This window comes from Hyaena hyaena, unplaced genomic scaffold (genome assembly GCF_003009895.1).
Source record: "Hyaena hyaena isolate Hyena2069 unplaced genomic scaffold, ASM300989v1 scaffold_388, whole genome shotgun sequence".
Classification (NCBI taxonomy): Eukaryota; Metazoa; Chordata; class Mammalia; order Carnivora; family Hyaenidae; genus Hyaena; species Hyaena hyaena.
The window spans coordinates 559,654-579,116 of record NW_024081021.1 but is presented as its reverse complement, the minus strand read 5'-3'; the positions used below and the strand labels follow the sequence as shown (position 1 = coordinate 579,116).

General features: G+C 39.8%; 1 protein-coding gene across 2 annotated transcripts in view; it reads left to right on the top strand.

Annotated features, from left to right (window-relative positions):
* The first annotated feature begins 536 nt into the window (after positions 1-536).
* The window catches only part of HNRNPLL (heterogeneous nuclear ribonucleoprotein L like), a 38,233-nt gene continuing 19,306 nt past the window's right edge, over positions 537-19,463 (top strand). For both annotated transcript variants that reach the window (XM_039251237.1, XM_039251236.1), the window contains exons 1-4: positions 537-1,075; positions 11,553-11,671; positions 16,582-16,819; positions 17,813-17,898. In XM_039251237.1, the coding sequence (XP_039107168.1) occupies positions 887-1,075; positions 11,553-11,671; positions 16,582-16,819; positions 17,813-17,898 (632 nt within the window). In that variant the 5' untranslated portion in view covers positions 537-886. The remainder of the gene's footprint in view (positions 1,076-11,552; positions 11,672-16,581; positions 16,820-17,812; positions 17,899-19,463) is intronic.

The following is a 19,463-nucleotide window of genomic DNA, read 5'->3' as shown; positions in this document are numbered from 1 at the left end:
TAGAAGGCTACTTTGATGGTTCCAAACCCTTTTCTCCCCTCAGCCTCGGTAGTTTTAAGGGCTGTGCGTGGTCTATCTGCAGGGATTTTAGAGGTTTTCCTCATCCTCTTTTGAAGAGAAGTAATAAAAAGCATTTAAATTAGCGGGAGGGCGGTTAACACCCGCAGCCCTGGCTTCGCTGCACGCCTCGTCGCCAGCCCGGGTTCACTCCGCGCCCGGCTCCGGGGGAGCCCAACAGCGCTAACGGCCGCCGGGCGGCAACGGCTCCCGGGCAGCGCGCTGCGGACGTTGCGCGCTCGGGACTGGCAGGCCAGCGGCGAATTCACACAGCGCAGGGAGGGGGGCGAGGCCGAGCGGTGGGCGGCTCTTGACGAACAGCCCTTGCAGCCAATTGGAAGCCTGGTCGACTTTTGCCCCTGCCAATAGGGAGCGGGACCCAGGCTGAGGGGCGCTTCCCGCGGGCTGCGGCTGGATTCGATCCTGCGCGGCGGCTGCTAAGGCGGGGGCGGAGGCTCGGCCTGGGCGGCGGGGAGCGGATTAGGGGAGGAGGGAAGACCGGAAGCCACAGTCGCGTCCCCATCCTTAGATTCGCTCCCCGGGGCTGGGAGCGGAGACGGAGGAGGAGGAGGAGGAGGGAGAGGCTGAATGTTGGCTCCGTAATAAAGGGGAGCGGCCGCTCCGGAGCCTCCTCCCGGGGCGCCCCCCTCATCCCACCGGATCTCTGCACCCTCGCCGGCTCCTGGGCGCCTGGCCCCGGCGGACGGCCCGGCAGCCAGATCTTTGCTGAGGAGACGAGGCCAGTGGCGGGGACTGGCCGGCGGCGTCCGAGGCCCGCGCCCCGCCGCCACCCCCACCCGCTTGCCCGCCGGTCCCTCCGGCCGCCGCCATGTCCTCCTCCTCATCCTCTCCCAGGGAGACGTACGAGGAGGACCGCGAGTACGAGAGCCAGGCCAAGCGCCTGAAGACCGAGGAGGGGGAGATCGACTACTCGGCCGAGGAAGGCGAGAACCGTCGGGAAGCGACGCCCCGGGGCGATGGCGGCGGCGGCGGCGGCGGCCGGAGCTTCTCACAGCCGGTAACAAAGCGCGGCGCCCTGTCCGCTGTGCCTGGCGGCTCCCTGGGCAGCAGGGCCGGGCGGCGGGGACTCGGCCCCGGGGCCTTCCGCGCGCCTCGCTGCCCGCTGCTGCTGCGCTCACCGCGTCGGGAAGCGCCGGCTCTTCTCTCTGGGGCTTTTATTCTTGGCCCTACCTGTTTCCCGCATCCCGACCGCGAAGCCGGCTCCGGCCTGGCTGCAAGGCCCCGCGCGCGAGTCGTCCGCCGGCCCTGAACTTGGGGAGGGGAGCCAGGCGGGGGCGGCGGGGTGGCGTTGCTTCCGCTCGCGGGGGGCTTCGGTGCGCGATTAGCTCTTTGTTAGTTCAACTCCGCGGGCTGCTGGCCCGCGTCGGGACGACCCCGCTCCCTTCTGCCCCTTTGGCCGAAGCAGCGGCGCGCTGGTCACGGTCGCAGGATGGTTGTTGCGTCGGTTCCGCCGGGGTCTCTCTTCACCCGGGTCCTGAGCAGAGCCGTAACTGAACGGCAAATGACGCTCTGGAGCTCACACCCTAGTGTGCCTGAAGGTTTAATTCACAATTTTTACTCTTGGCAGGCATGGTGTGCGTGCTGTGCTACTCAGTTTTATGATGATCGCTCAGTCCAGATCTTAGCCCTTCGGTCAAAAAAACCCCCGAGTGTGGGTAGGTGTTAACACCACCCCTGTTTGCGAGTAAAGCAAATCTTAGAATCACCACAGTTCTTCATGGACGGTTTGTTCCAAATTTGCCCCTCGAAAGGAAGACCTGAACTCGGAGTTGGATTAAACACACCTTCCTAGATTCTTGTTGCTCTTAACCAGAAACGTTAGCTGGAGGCAGAATGAATGTGAAAATCGTCTTATCCACAGCAACTCCGCTTCAGTTGCATGGGGCATGGACACTTTAAGGAAACAAAGCAAAGCAAAAGCCTTGGCCCTTTTGGGGTGCACTTACTATATCTTAGTGGTTTAGATGTCTTCTAAACATCTGACACATTTTAAGGGTGATTTTTTTTTTGAAAGGAAACTTTTCCTGGATTTTAAGACATTGTACACATATATGATAATAAAATGTTTTTTCACCCTTTGTAAGAGGCCAGTTATAAGCTTTTGAGCTATTTGAATTTTTAAGAAATACTTATTTATTTTGAGATACCGAGTTCGAGTTGGGGGGAGGGGCAGAGAGAGGGGGAGAGAATCCCAAACGAACCCCGGAGATCACATCTGAGCTGAAATCTAGAGTCTGGATGCCCAACTGGCTGAGCCACCCAGTGCCCCTAGCTATTTGAATCTTTATAGGAAAAAAAATCCTGGTCAGTAGTTTCCAGTGTTAGAGTTTCTCAGTATGAAACTTTGACATAGGTTTCAACACATTAGAAAAAAGGAACTTTTTCTTCCTCTAAATAAGTGTTCCCTTACAGCTAGATATATATGACTTGGTTTTTGTGCCTAGGTATTTGGAATATTTAAACTGTAACTTGGGCTTGTGAATAAAAATGCGTGTCTTTTTAAAGTTTCAGCTCAAAGTCAATTCCATTGTGGAAGTTTGGAAACAGGAATATTGTAACTGATATTTTAGATGGATCAGTGTATTTCTTTTGCCAAAACTCTCGAGTCTTTTGTGCAGTAGCATGAAATGTCTTAAGTTTCTTGGAAAGACACCTAAATTCTTTTATGAAAAAACGTGTTTTTGAAAATCAGATTACACACTAAGGCAATAGATTATTTTGCATGTTGGGAAGAAGATAATACGTAATTAATATACCCAAAGTGAATGGTATCTGGCGGTAGAAATAGTACTTGGCAGGGTTTGGAGGGAGTCACTACCTTTGAGAAAGTTCACTACTACTCTTGAGTTCTCTTACTAGAAAAGTTAAACTTTTCTATACCTGAAGTTGTAATTCAGTGACTAAAGTAATGCAGCTTTTAAATTACCCAGGCAGGAACTAATAAATGCAGATTGAGTTATAAATTCTAATTTTTGTTTATTTACTGCTGTTTTGTTTCTTAGAGTGTGAATTGCTTTTAGCAGTAGAAGCAATACTGCAACGTGAAATCTAATGAAGGCTTATTTTTCCTGTTTTTTAACCCTTGTCTTCATGTAATTTTTGGTACTATTTTGAAATTATTGCAACTATGGAAACCTGTACATAATAACATTTTATTAGGATAGGCATTCCCTGGATAGAAGTTTAATGTCTAGTGCGTCATGAGCCAGAAATATGGTAATTCATCTAACTGAAATGGTTTTGGCTCAACCTCAACTGTCCTGCAGTCTAGCCAGGGAAGAAATACCTTTGTGATCAAACTGTTAAATAACAGCAAATGCAGATTAGGTACAACAATGGGCAATCTTTTCAACTCAGTTGGAGGTTTGTCCAGTGCAAAGTCCGTCTTCAAGGATTTATATTATTTAGCTTTTGATAATTAAGTTTCCATTTAATTAATTAGATTTAAAGAAGAAAGAGTATTTAAGAAAAGCTGTGTTTCTACAAATGCTTCTAATTTAAAGATGAATTGATCACTGTAAATGATCATGACGTGTTAAGGGGTATAGAGAAATGACTTAGTAGTTTGGATATGAGAAATTAGACAGTCTTCAAATTTATGTCTTTGGCACTTAATTTGAAGATCAGAAATTCCTAGAGTGTTTCAGATTCACTGTGCCGCATTGTTGAACAAAGCTGGATTATGGAAGTTTGTGCTATGTATTATACAGTTGCTTTATTCTTATGGAGTAAGTGGTGGTCTTAAATTTAGCAGTCATGGCCTTCAAGATCATATTAGTAGTAAATTTCTATGTGTTTATTTTTTAGAAAGCAGCTTGACTTCAAATATTAGGGCTTTACTTGGCGAAACCAATTGAAGAATTAAATTGAGAGGTTACCTAGAAAAGATCTGCTTTTATAATTTTTTAAAACGTTTTATTTATTTCTGAGAGAGAGAGACAGAATGACCAGGGGAGGGTCAGAGAGAGAGGGAGACACAGAATTTGAAACAGGCTGCAGGCTCTGAGCCGTCAGCACAGAGCCCGACACTGGGCTCAAACCCCCGAACAGTGAGATCATGACCTGAGCTGAAGTCGGACGCTTAACCGACTGAGTCACCCAGGCGCCCCAGAAGATCTGCTTTTGTAAAGACCAGTATCGATAAAAATTTATGGAGTGCTAACTCAGTTTTTCAACTTTTAATAAATAGACTTGTAGGATGGCAAAATGCCATGATAAAAATGTAGATCCTAGGATTTCTTAGCAATATATATTATGTGGAGGATCTAGTTTGAATTTAAGATACATTATTATACTTTAAGGATTTGAATTACAGAGATGTATAGGAATATTCGTGATATTGAATAGTATGGGATGGGAGATAAGATGAGGTCACTTTGTTAGCTTAGTTCTCACAGGAAAAGTTTAGAGGCTGACGGTGAGCACAGTAATGACACCCTGGGGAATGAAAAACCTAAAGGATGTGTGCCCTGGAGGTACGTGCCAGAGTTTTAAAGTGTCTATAGCAGTAATGTCCTCTGTCTCTAGCTATGCTGCTGTAGTAGAGTGAGGTTTTCCAGGCCAGGGATTAGGAAAGAAGGAAAGGTAGTGAAAGGTAGAAGGTTTTATTATCTTTTGGTTTTAACAAGTGACTGCATTTCTTCGTATTAGTACATACAGTGAAAAGAGCTGTTAATGGACCTGTAAGCCCAACCAAGGCGGGTGTTTTGGTTCTGCTCCCAACAACATGCTTTGTGACTTAACCCCTCTGGAACTCAACCATCACATGAGGATCACTATGATCTCTTAACTCTTCAAAAAACAATACTTGAGCCCCTTTTATGTGCCAGGTGCTGTTGTCTGTGATGGGGTTATAAAAGTAAAAAAAAAAAAATTCCAGGATTGCCTGGGTGTCTCAGTTGGTTAAGTGTTGGTCTCTTGATTTCAGCTTGGGATATGATCGCAGTTTGTGGATTTGAGCCCCGCACTGGGGCCCCTGATTGAGATTCATTCTCTCTCTCTCTCTCTGTCCCTCCTTCCCTCCCTCCCTCTCCCCCCTCTCTCCCTCTCCACCTCCCCCCTTCCCGGCTTGAGCTCTCTTTCTCTATCTCTCAAAATAAATAATTTACTTTAAAAATTTAATGCCTTTTTTTTTTTTTCTGCCTCTGTGAAACTGAATACACCTTTCAAAGCTTGTAGTTGCAATCACAGCAACAATTCAGGTGAGCTTAAACCAAACAAAAACTTGGCCCATGAAAGCTAAGTTGTGGCAGCAGTTTCAGGTATGGCTGCATCTAGGGATTTAGATGATGTCATTGAAACTTGATTCTGTATGCTCTCCATGTAGTTCTAAAGCTGGACTTCCATTCTTCAAGCTAGCAAATAAGAGAACACTCTTCTCCTTTCCCCGGTGTCCATATTTATATTTATCCCTTCTGATCAACACTTTTTAGCTTTCCTTTCCCCGCAACTAATCTCAGGGCTACCTCTGAAGTTGGATAGGCATGACTGTGTGATTGAAAATACCAGGGGAATAATACAGAGTTCAGGGTTGTGTGTGTGTTTAACCAGAATAAGGGGGAAGGGGATCTAGGTAGGCAAAACCAAATAATCTCTACTACATGAGTAAAAAAGTAAAGATTATTTTTTAAAAAGTTACTTGAATGATATGGCTGTTCTTTTTAATTTTGCTGTTATGTAATCAAATGTACCTGAAAACTTAGGTAAGAAAATTAAAGGATTTCCCATATTTTGGATCTGCTGTATTGTTTCTTTTAAAAAAGAAAAAGACCAAGAGATGTGATTGTTTAGTTTAGTAAGAAAAAGTATGTAGTTAACTCTAAGCATAGTGTGAGATAAAAGGTATTTTAAGCTGCCCCTTAAAACACCTTTTTCCTTGGTCTGTATGAAGTATCCAAAGTAAAAGGGAAAACCTTAAATACTTAGAAATACTGTACTCATTTCTTGGTATAGTATTGATAAATTCCTCTTCTTCTTCTTCTTTTTTTTTTTTTTTTAATATTTTTATTTATTTCTAGGAGAGAGAGAGACAGTGTGAGCAGGGGAGGGTCAGAGAGAGAGGGAGTCACAGACTGAAANTTTTATTTATTTCTAGGAGAGAGAGAGACAGTGTGAGCAGGGGAGGGTCAGAGAGAGAGGGAGTCACAGACTGAAACAGGCTCCAGGCTCTGAGCTGGCAGTCAGCACAGAGCCCGATGCGGGGCTCGAACCCGCGAACCGCGAGATCATGACCTAAGAGAAAGTCGGACGCTTAACCAACTAAGCCACCCAGGCGCCCCCCTCTTCTTCTTCTTTTAATGTTGATGAGTTCTAATGCATCCAGAGAATGATTACCAGAATGGAAAAGACACATGAAATCACATTATAAGAAGAATGACAAGAATTGGTGGAGATGCATATTTAGCCTGTAGGGTATATTTGGGTGTGGTTTGAGAAATCATTACAAATAATTGGAAGGTTATATAGAAGAGGGAAATGTAGATAAGGGTAGAGGGTGCTATTTAATATTTCTTGAACCCTTGTTCAGGAACTACACCTCACACTGTACTAGACATTTTTGTTGTTCCATTTATTTATTGTAATCTTACATGATAAGGATTTTTTTTCTTAATAGTGAAACTGAGGATTAAAAAGGCAGTTAGCTCAAGATCATTGGAACCAGTAAATGTCCAAAGATTCAAACACTGGTCTGACTTCAAAGGCCATTTTTTAAAAAAAATTTTAATGTTTTATTTATTTCTGAGAGAGACAGCCTGAGCAGGGGATGGTCAGAGAGAGAGGGAAATACAGAATCTGAAACAGGCTCCAGGCTCTGAGCAAGTTGTCAGCACAGAGCCTGACATGGGGTTCGAACCCAGGAATAGCGGGATCATGACCTGAGCCGAAGTTGGACACTTAACCAACAGAGCCACCCAGGCGCCCCGAAAGCCCATTTTGGATACAAAGCTACAGGGAGACAGATTTGGATGCATATTATGAAGAATTTTCTAAAAATATAATGGATTGTCTCATGAGTAGTATGTTTCTTGTCACTGGAAGTGTTTAGGGAGAAGCTGGATAAGCACTTGGCAGTAGTTCTGTGTCTGGCGTTGGGGGCTGAATTATTGAACTTGAGTTTGGTCTTTTTATATTTATAATTCTGAGAGGGCAGAAGAAGGTTGTTTAGTTGCTGCTGAGCGAGTCTTGTGCTGTTAAGCATGTGTTGAGTATGGAGATGTTGGGAAAACAAAAAAGCCTAATAAGGACATTGTGCCTGGCCTTTGCCAGTTTACAGTTGTTGCTTTACTATGTGAAGAAGCATTAATGGGCCCTTCTCATTCCTCTCAGAAGCTTCATTTATACTTTACTGAGCTTCCCTTCTCTTCAGTAGAGCTCGGTCTTCAATCTGCTCTTAAGTAGTCAAAATTAGCACTTAAAATTGGTATTATTAAAGTTGGTCCTTGAGATAGCCTCTAAGGGACCGAGTGTTTGGAATGGTATGACCAGACTGGTCTGTCTGTAGCCCACCCAGGGGACCAAATAATGCCTCCATTATAGTTGACAAAGTTTGCCATAAGCAGGAATAGGGTAATTAAAAACAAAAGTGTATATAAATTGCAGGAGGCATACCTTCATTTGGTGGGTGCTCATTTCGAATATTGTATTTTGTCTGATAAGTAATCAACATAAATAGATAAAGAGTGAGCCTAGAAATGGAAGATCTTTGGGCTTCTGTATGAGAAAGGATCGAAAAAAACTTTGTTAACTGGAGAAGACATGATCAAAGTGTTATATATCAGTCGGGTAAATAATACTAGTTTATTTACCAATTTTGGAGTCAGATGTATAGTATGATGCTTAAAAGAGGTAATTTTAGGGTACATAAAAGAAGCTGTACAGATTTCTTACCACCAGTATAAAGCATAAGTAGAGATAAGAAAATACTGATTTAAGTAAAATTTTAGTATGGTGGGGGGAGAAGGGAGGTGGTGAGAATATTGTTTGAAAAGATATCATTAATATATCAGTTTTATATTTGGAAACAGCTCTAGGGTTTTTTTCTTTCTTTTGAGGTTCCTCAGATGTGACTGCTTCAGGAATTTTTTAAATTTAAACTACAGAAAGGATGGGAAAGTTTTAAGTTTAAGAAAAGGAGACATAATGTAAAAATTAGAGAAACCTCTATGAATGGCAGATTAATTGAGTGGAAACCGGGAAATACAAGGGGTACAGGATATGTTTTCTGCCTTTAGGTTGAGATAATCATATCTTCCCCTAAGTACCGTATTGTTTTCATTTAATAAGTTCCTACTTCGGAAGAATGACTTAAGTCTTGATCTATTGATTTTAGGAAGTGTAGTTATATTTTTAAGGGATTTTAAAACTGGTCCTGTGATCCATTTTCTTTGTGAGAAGACCAATTTGTAAAACAGTCATATTTTTTAGCATTATATTCAAAATACCGATTATCCATGATGGGAAGGGAGGTAAGAGATGTATTCAACCGTTTGCTAGTGTTTTATATATTAAACTGGTTGGTGAGTTAAGGAGTATTTATATGGTTCCTCATACCTTATTATAGGCTTTAAATATTATATAATAAAATAATTTCCCAACTTTTTATTCTGTAAAATATTCAGTTACATATACCCTTCACCTAGTTTCAGCAATTTTTAACATTTTGCTATTGGGGATTTTATCTCCATATGTGTATATCTATATTTATATACATTTTTTCACCTAAACTGTGAAAGTTGGAGATACCTGACAATCCATCCCTAAATATCCCAGCCTTCCCTAAGAATGAGGATATTCTTTTCACATAAACATTACTATTATAATGGTACCTAACACAGTAAATCGTTCCGTTACATAATATAAAATGTTATCTCTATTTAAATTTCTCCATTTATCTCTGAAATGTCTTTTATATTATTTCTTATCTATTATAAAATGAAGACTCAAATACTCAAAAACTTGTTGTCTCTCTCTTTTTTTAAAAAATGTTTAGTTTTGAGAGCACAAGAGCAGGAGAGGTACGGAGGGGGAATAGAGGATCTGAAGTGGGGGTTCATTACTGACAGCAGAGAGCCCTTGCGGGGCTCGAACTCACTAATGGTGAGATTATGACCTGAGTTGAAGACCGATGCTTAACTGACTGAGCCACCTAGTTGCCCCTGTAGTCTCTTTGTAGTCCTAATTTGAAATCCTCCTTCCGCTATTGTTTTATAGTAACTTTTTGAATAATCTTAGCCAGTGAAGTTTTCTTTTGTATTTTTACCCTTCCCAGCGGATTTCTAAGGATCAACTGAGATGACTGTCTTATTTCTTGATCCCTATTTGTGTCTAAATATTTTTAGAGTAAAACTTGTTATTTATACTTTAAATATATTTAAATATATGTGGGGTGTCTGGTTGGCTCAGTTGGTTAAACTTCCGACTTCGGCTCAGGTCATGATCTCATTGTTTGTGAGTTCGAGCCCCCTGTCGGGCTCTGTGCTCACCGTTCAGAGCCTGGAGCCTGCTTCAGATTCTGGGTCTCCCTGTCTCTCTGCCCCTCCCTTGCTCGTGCTCGCGCTGTCTCTCTCTCTCTCTCTCTCTCTCTCTCTCTCTCTCTGTCAAAAATAAACATTAAAAAAAATAGATGCTCTAAATTAGGTTTTTAGGTATGATTTGGAGCTCTTTTCTTACATAGTTGTCCATTCCTACATAGTTTAATGATGACAAGGCACATTTGGTTGTTGGTTTCACTGCGGCAAAGAGCGTCGTTTCTTAAGGTTGTAATAGAGTGTTGGATTACATAGTGTACAATCAGAATGATTAGTGGCATGTAATGAATATCTGCTTGATCATAGAAAAGACTCCGCAAAGCAATGCAAATGAATCTGACAATAATGTAAGAGAATAGTCCCATGGTTACTTCATATATTTAAATCAACTCTTTAAACTGTGATGTAACTTTTTTATTGGCAGTGCACAGGACTGTTATATTTTTCTAACAGTCTTTATACTAAAGAGAAATTGGTGGGTCTTTTAAAGTAGCCATAAAGAGATTTAATTTTCTTAAAATGATTCTTAAGTTTTAATGATAAAACATTTGTGCTTATAGATTAGTCTGTAGGAGAAGACATTTTTCATTTAATAGATTTTTTGTATGTGTATGTGGATCATATATGGAAGTCATTTCTGAAGTGATACAAGAGAGGTGCCCAGTGGCTAGTTGTAAAATACAGATTTTAGTCTTAATAGAACTTGAGGTGAGCCTGGGTGGCTTAGTCGGTTAAGTATTCAACTCTTGATTTTAGGGTCATGAGTTTGGGCCCCATGTAGGCTCCATGCCCAGGGCGGAGCCTGCTTAAAAAAAAAAAAAAATAGAACTTGAATAAGTAAATGATAGAGCCATTTTTATGGTCAAAGTAAATCTCATAATAGTCCATATACTTATATTTTAAAACTACCTTCTGGGTGTACTCAAAAGATACAGAGTATTCCGGAGAAGCTCAGGAAGGCTTGCATTTTTTTTGCAATACTTATCAACAAAGACGGTACCTTGTATAAATTTAAGTTGTCAAGTGTTCCGCTTAAGTAAAATACAGTAAACTTCAAGTTAGTGTGGAACTAGATCACCAATTAAGCAAGGACAAAAGATGATATAAATAAAGTTTATAATCTTTATATTAAAGAAACATTTTAAATTGGGATTTATTTGGACTACTTGAGATTTTGAATTTTTGTAGGTAAATCTATGAAACTAAGAGTATAAAATGTAATTCCAGTCATAGCATACTCTGCATCTGTTGAAATTTTTTCTGAAATTTTATTGAAGTTGAAATAAATTATTATGTTGTACTTCTTATTTGTTTATTTATTTTGAGAGAGAGTGTTCATGCGTGTGCATGCGAAATGGGGGAGGGATAGAGAGAGAGGAAGAGAGAGAATCCCAGGCAGGCTCTACACCTTCAGCACAGAGCTGTGAGAGCATAACCTGAGCTGAAACTAAGAGCTGGCCCTGAGCTACCCAGGCACCCCTATGTTGTACTTCTTATTAAGAGAAAATACTCCCTTCTAAGAAATCAAAATTTTCATGCCTAACAATTAAAAAAAATTTTTTTAAATGTTTTATTTATTTCTGAGAGAGATAGAGGCAGTTTGAGCCGGGGAGGGTCAGAGAAAGAGGGAGACACAGAAACACAGAATCCGAAGTAGGCTCCAGGCTCTGAGCTATCTGTCAGCACATAGCCCATTGTGGGGCTCAAACCCATGAACCGTGAGATCATGACCTGAGCCGAAGTCAGACGCTTAACCGACTGAGCCACCCAGGCCCCCACATGCCTAACAATTGATGATTTTATTGTCAGATCCTTTTGCTAACTTGTGAATGAAATTTGGTTGGGAATTTTTTTTTAATGTTTGCTTTTGGATGCAGAGTCAAATTTACTACAGATACAATTTATACTTTTAAAGTTTTTAATTAGGAATTATTTTCTCTTGCTTAGGAGGCAGGTGGGAGTCATCATAAAGTTTCTGTTTCACCTGTTGTCCACGTTCGAGGACTCTGTGAATCTGTTGTGGAAGCAGACCTTGTGGAGGCCCTTGAGAAATTTGGAACGATATGGTAAGACCCATAGGGACTTCATGCTGATTGAAAACAGTGTAGTAAAACAAGCCTTGCTTGCTTGCTTGCTATAATACAAGCCTTGATGTTTGGCCATAGTATATATTAAGGTTTCCCTCTGACAGTATTTCTTTAGAAACTTTTAAGCCTCTTATTTTTATCCTTCCTGGGATGATGCACAGATATATTTTTGTGGATCCGTGATGGTGATTGCCTGTCCCTGCTTAGCCAGGGTGTATGCAAAATGGATTATTGCATCTTTATCTGACTTTCAAATGAGTCCATGACTCCTTGTTAAACACTGCTCTGATACTTGAATGAGTTGGTTGCACCCTTCATCTTTAGAGTTTCACGTAGTGGTACTTAAATACTGATTTGTTGTTGTTTATTTGGGAGTGTTTACGAATTAATTGGGAACTAAAAGTGGGTAGATTAAGAGGAGGCATTATTTGCCTTAGGTGTTTGTTGCTGTGAGTTCTACGGATCATGGGAAGTATGTTTTATCCTAGTTTTGTATTCACTCAGGCTTCTCCTTTCTCTTCCCAGGAAGTTGGTGTATGCTTAAGAATATTGACTCAAGTGAAAACATAATCAGAAAAGTGAATGTGCTGCCAAACATAGACACTCAAAAATTCTTTCTAAATTATTTTTGGAGTGTGCCTGGCTGTTGTTCTCTTATTAGTATGGATAGTTGAGAGTTGATTTTAATATTTTTTTTCCTTGGTGAATATGTTGGTTAGAGGCATCAGAGGCACAGTCTAAGTCAAAATACATAAATGGGAGAAATTTCAGTATATTTGCCGAGGTAGCCTGATTGCTTCAGTTTTATAGAACTTTATGTGGAGTTTTGGGTATTGAAAGGATGCATAGATAGCGAGAGAGAGAGCAGAGATGTCCAACAGGAAGAAATCATTGTTTCAAAGGAATAGTAGTGTTGGGTGACACCTTCCATCATGGCATCTTTTTATATTTCTTTGATGATCTTAATAGAGAGGTAGATGACTTGGCAAGCCTGTTATCCTCAACTTAGTTCCTTAGAAACCACTGTTAGGTATTTATTCATGGACGTCCACATTGGCAGTCCACATGGGCAAAAGAAAGCCCATTTCTTGAAATGTCACTAAGATGACTTCTTTAGTCATTTGGAGAGGATATTGGAGATTAAGTTTGTCTGGAACATTATATACTGAAGCAGACTTAGACCTTATTTAGACACATACATTGGTACTAGATTAACCCCATGGGTTGCATTGTCCCATGGAGTTAGAAAGAGATGGTTATTTCTGGTTTATTTTTTCTTTTGTAATTTTATTTTAGGCTTTTAAAGTTACTTCTTTAAAGCCAAGAAATACTGAAGCAATGTCAGAGAACAGGTTGATGAGCAAATACTGGTGGGAACTTTAGAGAAATCATAACTGTATTGATATATTGATGTTAATTATGACACATGATCTGAATGTTCAGCATTAAAGAAATATTTGTTGAAGTTGGTGAGTTATTGGAATCACTTCTGAGTGGCCTGTATAATTTTTGATATTTAGTCCATGGTAAACTGTTTTATATGTGAATGTAATTCATTAGCTTGCATAGCACATCATTTTGCCCTCAGGATTGGTAGTTTTTTGGATAAAAAAGTCGTGAAATAATTGGAACAAATTGGTGTATAATTAAAAGTTTAATTGGCATAAATATGTGCACTAGGAGTTTTAATGGTGTGAAATGATCTTGAATAAGAGGTGGCTGCTGTTAAAACTGAAAGAACCTTGAACAGCCTCCAGTGAGGAGTAGGTGTTTTGCTTCAATATGTTGCATTTATAGAATGTTTCTCTGTTTATTTCTTTAGTGGTATGTGTGGTATTATAGAGATTATATAGAAACTGCTCAAATTAAAAAGATGCGTCACCAGGTTCAACATAGAGTGTCTTTATACCTGAAAACTAGATGTGTAGGAAAGAAGTTTAGGAGAAACTGTGATAAGATGTTGAGAATGGTTGTGCCACTATAATAAAATTCTGCATATTTGTTGTCTTTATTCTATAGTATATTCATGTATTAGGATCAAAAGAATGCTTAAAAAGATGTTCTGAGTATCTCTTCTTCCCTTTTCCCCTTCCATTAAAGGAGAGCATGCTAGGTATGATTAGTTACATTGGTTTTAATATTTTAAAACAAAACTTTTGGGACCCAATTTGTATAATAAAATCTTTTGCATTCTCCTGCTTTTATTTAAATATTGGTAAATGTGTTTCAAGTTACAAGTTGAAAGCACTGATCCTACCATGTCCCTTAGCCCTTTTATTTTTTCTTTCTTTGTTCTTCTCATTATCTTCCTCAAATTATGCTTTTCAGGATTTCTTAAAAATTACTTGGCAGATAATTTAGGTGCATTCTAAAATGTCTGCAACATTCTAATTTTCCCTTCTTTATCTTCATGTGATGCCACTTTTTAACTGTTAAGTCTGTGCTTCTAGCTCACTTCTTATTGTAGTTACCATAGAAGGCAGTTTAACTATGACCAAGTCTATGACAGGTCAATACAAAATTTATTTTTGAACCTTTATAATTTTCTGTGTTCCAGAGAGGCAAAGGGCATTATTAACATACTTAAAACTTCGTAATACTATTTAGCTATACAACCACCTTATATTTGTAGTAGGAGAATGCTTGTTCTTCTTTAATTTCTTTTTTAACTTTTTTAATGTTTATTTATTTTTGAGAGACAGAGAGAGAGAGACAGAGTACTAGCAGGGGAGGGGCAGAGAGGGAGACACAGAATCCAAAGCAGGCTCCAGGCTCTGAGCGGTCAGCACAGAACCCAACTCAGGGCTCGAAACAGTGAGATCATGACCTGAGCCGAGGTCGGACACTCAACCAACTGAGCCACCCAAGTGCCTCCTTCTTTAATTCCTTTACCATAGTCTTGATTCCAGGTTTTTTCTTTTCTTAATTTTTTTAATGGTATTTTTGAGAGAGAGAGGCAATATGAGTGGGGGAGGGACAGAGAAAGGGGAAGACACAGAATCTGAAGCAGGCTCCAGGTTCTGAGCTGTCAGCACAGAGCCCGACGTGGGGCTTGAACCCATGAACCGCGAGATCAGGACCTGAGCCGAAGTCAGACGCTCAACCAGCTGAGCCACCTAGGTGCCACTCCAGGGTTTTCTGTTTTTTGTATGCAAGACTTCAGAACTTTAGCAAGAAATTTCTAGAAGGAGTATTTCTTTCCTGAAATTTATATTTTATATTCATAATTGATAATTCTTTAATTCAAGGCCTTATTGTTTCTAGATTTCCTTTAAGTTTGAACAATGTGGGTAGGGAGAGCTAACAAGCCTCATAGACCAACAAATATTGATTGAATGCCCGTTACGTGTCAGCGCTGTTTCTAGAATATGAAGATGAATGAGGCAAGGCAAGCAGTTTGAATTTAGTAACTGTAGGGGCGCCTGGGTGGCTCAGTCGGTTGGGCATCCAACTTCGGCTCAGGTCATGATCTCACGGTTCGTTGGTTCGAGCCCCACGTCGGGCTCTGTGATGACAGCTAGCTCAGAGCCTGAAGCCTGTTTCGGATTCTGTGTCTCCCTCTCTCTCTGACCCTCCCTTGCTCACACTGTCTCACTCTTTCTCTTTCAGAAATAAATAAAACATTTAAAAAATCTTTTTAAAAATTTAGTAACTGTAATCTTGACAACAATCCTTCACAGTTTATAAAAGAGGAAGCTGAAATTCATAAGAAATTACGTAATTTGCCTGGCTACAAAGTGGTCTGTTATTTATTAATCATTTGCCGCTTTCTAAAGGGTAGCGGTAGGTCTAGATGCCTGATTCAGAAATTGCTGTCACTGAGTACCTGACCTGATGTTCTTTTTGCAGAGCCTTCTCCTCTTAGAAAAAACTATGCTAATTGTATTTTAAAACATTTTTTAAGGTGCTTGTTCTTCTGAATAGAGGACATATTATTTCCCCTGCTGTGATCCATGTGCTTTGATTTCTTTCTTCTCTCCCTCTCTTCATTGCTTTATTTTTCATTTCACCTGTTAAAATATGTTCCTCCTCAAGAGTATATACAATGAAATGTAAATAACTTCACCCTCTTTGTTTGCAGACAACCGTGATTACCTTCATCTAATAAGTACCTTTTCATGGATTCTTTAATACTTAAAAATATTTTGGAAGAGATTATATATATGAAATTTGGATGGTTTGCAGTTGTTTTTATGTATACTTTATTTCTCTTGTTTTTAGTAAGATAAGCAGAATTATATAGTCCTTAGTTATTAGTATGGGCACTTATTTATTTGGAAAATTCAGTAGAGGTAGTAGCTTCTGTTGTTAGGGATCCCATCTGCTAACTTTCTGTTCAGTTTCATCTGCATTGGTTTCTGTGTCTAGCTATTTTCTAGTATTGCTTGGGAGTGGCAGCCTGAAGAATAAACAGGGCCCGGTCATTAGTAACTGACAACAGAATTGTGATTGAGGAAGGCAAAAGGTGGAAAACCTTTCTGTCACAGGAGGATAAGCTTTCCACATGTGGACCATCTACCTGGTATACCACAATTTATTTGGATGACTTAAGAATTGACTAACATTGGGGGTGCCTAGGTGGCTTAGTCAGTTGATTGTCTGACTTTGGCTCAGGTTTTGATTTCATGGTTTGTGAGTTCGAGCCCCACATCAGGCTCTCTGCTGTCAGCACAGAGCCCACTTTGGATCTCTTGTTTCCCTCTCTCTCTGCCCTTGCCCAATGAATAAATAAACTTAAAAAAAATTGATTGACATTAGATAATAGGTAGTGAAGAATACTAATCAGTCTGATTTGACACATATTTATTAGAGTCTGCCTTTCCTTGATTGAGAATAAATAATGTTAACTGAATTTATTATTTGGGTATTCCTCCCAATCTGCCTTTCAGCTATGTTATGATGATGCCATTTAAACGGCAGGCTCTAGTGGAATTTGAAAACATAGATAGTGCCAAAGAATGTGTGACATTTGCTGCGGATGAACCTGTGTACATTGCTGGTCAACAGGCTTTTTTCAACTATTCTACGAGCAAAAGGATTACTCGGCCAGGCAATACCGATGATCCATCAGGAGGCAACAAAGTTCTTCTGCTATCAATTCAGAATCCTCTTTATCCAATTACAGTGGTATGTATTTTAGTATAAACTAAATTAACAGTGACTTTGAAATTTGCCTTTAGAGTGACTAAAGGTTGAGCATCCGACTTTGGCTTAGGTTATGATCTTGCAGTTCATGAGTTCGAGCTCTACATCTGGCTTGCAGAGCCCATTACGGATCCTCTGTCCCCTCTCTCTGCCCCTTCCCCTCTTGTGCTCTCTGGGAAGAAAAATGATTTCTATATGATACTGGGACATAAACTTAAAGCATAAGATACTATTTAAATTTTGTTAGATATTATTTACCTCTGTAATATTTCTAGGCTTATTAGTAAGCAGTATTAATGTGTGTTTTGGGAGAAAGAATGTACCTAACCTAGTGTAAGTACTCAGATTTGCTTATTGTTGTATCCCTAGTGCCTAATGGTGCCACTGTGTAATTGTAGGTGCTCAAGAAATTTCTTGACAGTTGAAGAATTGTTCTTAAGCGGGTATTTAAGTTCTTTCTTACTTAATTCAGGGATCTTGTTTGCTGACATCTAACACTGTATAAATGATCTTTCCTGAGTCTTTTCTCTGTAGTCATTGTCTCTTGAAAAATGAATACTGAGTTGATCTATTACTACCCCTTAATAAATATTACTATAATTCAAGTGTTTGTCAAATAAACATTTCTGAGTCACATTTGGAAAACAAACCATTAATTGATTATAGTTTTTGCTTATTTATTGTGTATTGTCAGACATTATTTTAGGTACCTGTTAAAATAAGAATCGAGGGTTTATTTAGGAGATAAAATAGGTAACAGTCTTTTTGACATGTTTCATTATAACTTCTCTAATGTTGGGTATATTGTATAGGTGAGGAAGTAACTTTAGAAGGGTAACAATTTCTAAAAGTTTAATTAGTAATGAATAGAAACCACATCTTGACAGAATTTTTTTAGTAGAAAAAAGCAAGGTGTAACTTTGTTGTTTTTCCAAATATAAAATGTGAAGAAATCTTGTTTTCTTTCCTTTATAGGATGTTTTATATACAGTATGCAATCCTGTTGGAAAAGTACAACGTATTGTTATATTCAAGAGAAATGGGATACAAGCAATGGTTGAATATCCTTTATTTGTAAATTTTTTAATTAATGTATATGAATGCTGTGTAATATAGGCCTTCCTTTTTCCTGCTTATTTCTGAACAAGTGGTATTTATTCTCCATTCCTCCCCCCAAATCTATCTGTCTTAGATTTAAAAACCATAGTACCCACAGATAATAGCTTGCTACCTAAAACATGCCAGTGCTTCATCTCACAGTGTGCTTTGTCTTTTTAATGGGGGAAGAAATAACATTATTTGATAATATGTACATCTCTGCCTTTTAAAAATGTATCCTAAATGGACTTTTCTGAACCTCTCCTTAAGATAGGTGGTTTGGAAGTACCAAAACTTTAGTCAGTAAAACTAATCTTACCTTTTTTTATTGCATCTTTTAAATGGTCATGGTTTAAGTAAGAACTTTTCTTTATGAAATTTGTTACATGTTGAGTAAAAAGAACAAGTAGCAAAATAGTATGTACTGTATAATCCCAGGTAAAAAAAGAATAATAACTACCCCTGCCTCCACATCCTATATGTACATGTGTATGCACAGAAGAAGGTAGGGATAGACAGCATACTCTTAATGGTGCTTACTTCTGGCAAGGTATTTTCACCGATTTTTTAAAAACCACTTTGGTTTTGATTTTTTTTAAACAATCATAGACTCAAGTAATTTTTTTATAGTTTATTGTCAAGTCGGTTTACATATAACACCCAGTGCTCATCCCAACAAGTGCCCTCCTCCATGCCTATCACCCCCTTCCCCTCTTCCCCACTCCCCCCAGCCTTCAGTTTGCTCTCAGCATTCGAGAGTCTGTCATGGTTGGCCTCCCTCCCTCTACCCAACTATTTTTCCCCTTCTTCTCCCACATCATCCTCCATTAACTTCCTCCTAATCCACCTATACGTGTAAACATATGGTATCTGTCCTCTGCCTGACTTATTTCACTCAGCATAACACCCTCAAGTTCCATCCATGTTGCTACACATGGCCAGGTTTCATTCTTTCTCATTGCCATGTAGTATTCCATGGTATAAATATACCACATCTTCTTGATCCATTCATCAGTTGATGGACACTTAGGTTCTTTCCGTGTTTTGGCTATTGTTGAGAGTGCTGCTAAGAACACTGGGGTACATGTGCCCCTATGCATCAGCACTTCTGTATCCCTTGAGTAAATTCCTAGCAGTGCTACTGCTGGGTCATAGGAGAGTTCTATTGTTAATTTTTTGAGGAACCTCCATACTGTTTTCAAGAGGGGTCGTACCAGCTTCCATTCCCACCAGCAGTGTAGGAGGGTGCCCGTTTCTCCACATCCTCGCCAGCATCTAGAGTCTCCTGATTTGTTCATTTTAGCCACTTAGACTCAAGTAATTTTTGAAAACCAACAAAGTGAAGATAGTTTAATGATTATAAAACCCTGTCTTCTCAGAAGTATATTAAAATCAAGTATTTGGGGGCGCCTGGGTGGCTTAGTCGGTTGAGCGTCCGACTTTCGCTTAGGTCATGATCTCACGGTTCGTGGGTTCGAGCCCCGTGTCGGGCTCTGTGCTGACAGCCAGCTCAGAGCCTGGAGCCTGT